At 33.0% G+C, this 5,464-nt stretch overlaps 1 protein-coding gene across 1 annotated transcript; it reads left to right on the top strand.

Moving 5' to 3' along the window:
• Positions 1-394: 394 nt before the first annotated feature.
• Positions 395-1,903, top strand: LOAG_11904 (hypothetical protein; the record flags this gene model as incomplete). Its single annotated transcript, XM_003147421.2, has 5 exons — positions 395-431; positions 526-602; positions 1,009-1,156; positions 1,470-1,565; positions 1,746-1,903. 5 exons carry the CDS (start codon positions 395-397, stop codon positions 1,901-1,903), a joined length of 516 nt encoding a protein of 171 aa, XP_003147469.2.
• Positions 1,904-5,464: the final 3,561 nt, after the last annotated feature.

Here is a 5,464-nt window from a genome sequence, read left to right as displayed (position 1 = left end):
ATATATATATATATATATATATATATATGTAGCAGTATGCATTAAAAATCCTACAATAAGAGTCGATTAAGCGGATAAATTGAGCTCATTTTATGTTACCATTTTTTTCTTTTTTGAATTATTTTCATAGAACATTTTTTTGAAATAATATTGTAATTTAGATGTTTATGAAATAACCTCTCGTCGGGTTAATGTTTCATACCTTTATTTAAATGATATTTCTGGAGTACCTGTAATTTTACATTTCGAAATACATGAATCCTACTGAGTCTTGATTCCTTTGTTGTCATTATTCTAACGATAAATAATGCCGAGAACTGAAAAAAAAAAAAGCAATAATCAGAGAAGAGCGACTTAAATTAAGATCTCTCTGGACATGTTTGGAAATTTCGAAATGCGTATATACGCCACTTGGCTTCAGGTTGTTCTTTGTATGTGTCAATTACAAATCAGAGTGAAATGAAGACAAAATGAATTCAACAGTTTGTTCCGTAAACCTGTCTTCATGAAGCTATCAGATTTCAGCATCACGATGCTTCTATCTTCCAAATATCGCACTGAGCGGTGGTACTTACGATGAATTCAATGCAAATGATATTAAGGTAATACTGTTTCCTGCATCAAATACTGTGAAAAATGTCCGAGGCTTCTTTGATTTAGTTCGTCTATGGTTTTCATATGCTCACATGAAAGGTAGAAGCTTGTAACAAGAGGTAAAATTGGCATTCGTCTAACAGTGACAATCAATAGGCTTTTGCAAAAGGAAGGGTATCGTGATTTGTAGGATTACCGATGAGTAGAAATGAAACTTGGAAGTCTTTAACACAATACAGTATTTGCAGTGTCGCGAAAACATCACATTTTTATTAATAGAAAAATTAAACTTCTTTTTTTATTCATTTAGTACAATAGAGTAGAAATTATTAGAAATTATTTAAGAAATATTCTTAAATAGTAGAAATTATTTAGAAATTTTTTTTTAAAGAGATATGGTAGAAATTATTTAAGAGATGTTGCATAGCATGTGCTCGGGATCACTGCTGTCTTGGTTATACGTTCAGTAAAGCAAGAAAGCGATGTTATTTGAAATCAGCAATGTCCGATTCCGAAATGAATTATGAAACAATCAGTGGTTTAAAAGCGAATACTCACTCAGGTAGACATTTTTCATTTTTCATATTACACGTTACTCATATTCTAAAAAACCACTTTCAGGAAAGCCTAAAACAAGACAATATAAGTAACATGGAATGTGATTTAACCACGTTTTTAGTTACACTGTAATAGTATGTCCTGATAACGGACTGTTGGAGTTTAATTTTACCAAGACAGAAAGGGTACTTTTAAATTTGTTACAAACAGTAGATCTTGCAAAATTCATGGAAAACTGGTTTAGAAAGTAATTTAGACGAAAAACTCTCAGTTGCTTCTTAGCTGTATTATTCTTAGCTGATCAAAGTTTGTTTTAGGACAGGGTTCATTTTTGAAAAACGTGAAGATAGAGGGTGGCGCAGCAGCGGTAGTACGTTTTAGGAAACCCGAAGAATGCCAGCAATATTGTACAGGTTAATTCATGTGTGATCTGAGCAATTAGGAACAGTGATCTTGTAAATGTAATGGTCTTTGAAACGGATAAAATAACATTACGTAACCAAATAATCTTTCTTATATACATAAAAAGGTATTAGGAAAACTGCAAAACTGTTAACATCTGCATCTACTGACATGTCAAAAATTCACTTTAGTTCAAGATTTAGCCTATGGCATATATTCATGGAGTCCACCATCTCCGGAAGAGGAACAGGAAGAAGGACATTGTGTATGCATGACTCGGATCCAATCACTTCAGTATTCATATGGATCCCGTTCTGCCATATTTCCACCTGTTGCATCAATTAGTTGAGTTCTGTTCAGTATTCATTTGCTTCATTACTTATATTTATGGAATGTCAAGAAATTAGTGTCCTAAAAATTTAAGAACTTTCAAAAGTATTTCATATTACATGTCTGTGCACCGTAATAATTTCATTTCAGTGGACCGTAATAATTTCATTTTCGTAATAATTTCATTTCAGTGGACCGTAATAATTTCATTTTCGTAATAATTTCATTTCAGTGGACCGTAATAATTTCATTTTCGTAATAATTTCACTTCAGTTGCTGCAGAAACAAATTTCTTTCTTGTCATCTTTTCATTAGCTCCTTTTTCCATATTCATCCATCATTTAAATGAATTTGCATTTCTGAATTCATTTTAGAACTCTGGAACCTTATAAACTTATAATATTTATAACGTCTAAACATTACAAAGACTGTTAAAAGCTGAGTTCTGATTTCCAACAATTCAAATGCATTCAATGAATGCCACATCAAAAGAAATCTAATTCTGCAATAAAAAATTTAGCAGTTCTTAATACCACTGATCTCCCGCTGGAATAGGTGTCTTAATCATTTTTTAATAAGAATTAAATCCAATTTCAGGTAAAATTCAATTTTTTGGATTCATACGACTAAGTAGAAAAACAAATTGAGGACTAACATATCCCAGAACAAAATTGATGTTAATTAAACCTACTCATTAAATATGAGACGTTCTAACAATGCTTTCTTATATTCATATTAGTATTGGTGCTCTTTTTTAAAGCAATAATTATTTCCAGTAAATCAGATTATTTAATCCGATAGTAATAAGAATTGAAGTTTTCTCTCTTGTTTTATAGAGAGTTTTTCAAATTTCTGTATCGTTTATAATTTGAAAAGCAAGCCTCCTTGAAAAACTCTTACGTATCTTTATCAACAACTTAATATTTCCTCATTTATGTTTTGAGATCCTTTAGACACCGACGTTCCTTTTCCTGTTTTTGAGTTGCAATTTTTCTCATGAACTGTAAGTCCCTTTAAACATAAATAATTATCAAGTTATAATTTCCCATTGCATTAAAACCTCGACTGACCTATGCTGTTTGGGACGCTAATAATTTGATGTTTCTATGCTGTAACGTGAAATATTTGTTTCATTTTTTACGGACTGTGTATGGATCTCGTTAACTGGTGCTATGACCAATAAACTCATCATTGTCATATTTTGAAATATTTTTAAAACAGCTTAAATGTTCCCTTCATCTCTTAATTTTCATTAGAAATTTTCACCATTCCTTTCAGTAAGAGAGTTAGCCCTTCGAAGTAAAAGCATTAGTATAAGTAACGCGAAGACAATTACCATTTATGTTAGAAAAGAATTCAAAAGCAAATTTAAATAATTAGGTGTTAGTTTACAGTAGTGATAGATATTGCAGAATGAAATATACATATAATTCGTCATCACACTGGTTTCTAACATGAATTGCATGGATAAATCAAATGTGGCAGTAGTTTTTAGGAAGTAAATGGAATAACTAATTAATCTTTGCCATTAAACGAATGGAAAAGATGAAAATGTTGTCAGGGGAATCCTTCTTCTGTTTAATTTCTTTCAAGACGTTCCCATCCGGCTTAAATGTGATTGCAACATTATTGCTCGATGTGATGATCAACGAAGATGATGTCCTTTACTGCTATTCATTGCTTTCGATAATATATAATCCCTTGTGAAATGTAAAGGAAGTGTTACAAATGGCACTGATTTTAAAAGCCTCTGTATAGAAAAAGAAAGATTTTATTGCTAACATGTTAATGTTGAGTGACATTTGCTTCAATTTCAACATAGTAACCGTCCGATCTGGATATATCCTACCACCATCAGTTTTTTGTGGCCAAACTGAAAGTCTTGATTAAATTTAATAAGAATGTGATCTAAAATTGTGCAAAAAGTCGTTACACATATGATCACTTGTAAAATCAAGCGCGCTAGTTATTCAGATAGCAATGCACTACACCCATTAGATGCATAGAAAGGCCTAATCAACTTTTCCGGAAAGTCTGGAGATTGAAAACTAATGGTCTTCCAGAGAACTAGCTAACTACAACCAGCTACACAACCACCAGTATAAATGCACGGCCGTTTAATAGTCAAGAACAAAAAAAAATTAAGGGTATACCTTTTTAGAAATGCAAAATAGATAAAGCAGAAAAACTGGTCCACTTTTCTCGAGAAGTGAATGAAAAAGAGTACATCATTAAGAGTAACAGATTAGACAAACGTTAGACTATCAGGAGAGAAAATTAGTAGTCGGACATATACCAACCGGAAAAAGTATTCTCTCTTGGCATCAAAATCCTCCAATCTGATCCTGTTCTCGTGAAACGGCCTAAAAGTGGCCAACTTATTAGCAGCATGAACAAAAATTCTGTATTTCCCTGATCAAAGTTGTTTCGATTGTTTGTTAAGTGATTTGTGCAATGTCTGCTAGAGAGGGGGAGCATGACCTGCTATTTTCTCTAGTGTTTGAGAGTCCAAGCTCTACTAAGTAATATTCAGTGTCAGACGGTCATGAAAAGAACAGCTGCACAAACTAATAGTTTTAAAATGACTATTAATGGATTGTTGACGACTGGAAAACAACTACTATTTGAATCGCTTCATTCTTGCATGAAATTCAACTTGCAATATTTCTGATTTCTTATTCTTTATATTTAAGAAGCTCATAATGCTAACTTCAGTGGATGGTCTATTCTTTCCATGTTGCAATAGATGACCGTTTGACCTAACATCGCTTTTACACTTGTAACTATGTTGAATACTTGAAATGGTTTCCCAGAACAAACCATCCTTTAATGCATTTCAGTTTGGTATTTGCAGAAGAACGCATTGGAAGCGTTTCCTTCTGTTGCCAGAACTACTACCATCACTATATGTTGTCGTTAATGAATTAAATTTGTTGTAACATTTTCGGCGTCAATATTGACTGATTTTGCAAGCACTGAATTTACTGGATGAAAGTTAATGCGCAAGCAAACAAGTAGATAAGCTAATTTGCCTGTCTATTCCTTTTTTTTCATTGAAAAAAACTTGCAGAAAAAGGACTACTGTCATTCTTGTCACAGGAATTGTCATACTAAAAGCTTGATTTCTCTTCTTTGGAGGTGTTACGTTTGAGAGGTTATCGGTAAGTCATATTACTGCTTAGCTGCCATACCTTTTGAGGAGAACTACTTGAACAGGGCAACCTGACCACCCTATGTAATTGCAATGCAAGTGTAAAAATGAAAAGTTAATAAACTAGTAATTTCATGACTGCCTGATTCGATGCCATTCAGAAAACTTGGTTAACTCAAGCTCCGTTCATCCCCATAAATAGTTGGATGTGGCAACGGAAGCAATAACAATATCAGAATCCATATGTTGTGGGTAGTGAACGTATTATTGGTGATACGTCGAAGTTAATGTGTATTGCCTCATGCCATTTACGCCGAAATTCACTGGTTTGGCTTCCAGAAGGGGAACAGATGGCGAGCAGTGAACGAACCAGTTTTCTTACACCATCATATTCTCTTATTACAACTTACTCTCTACCCCTTGATGTCC

Source organism: Loa loa, assembly GCF_000183805.2.
Source record: "Loa loa unplaced genomic scaffold supercont3.27, whole genome shotgun sequence".
NCBI lineage: Eukaryota > Metazoa > Nematoda > Chromadorea > Rhabditida > Onchocercidae > Loa > Loa loa.
The sequence above is the reverse complement of the archived record's forward strand: the minus strand, read 5'-3'. Positions and strand labels throughout refer to the sequence as shown.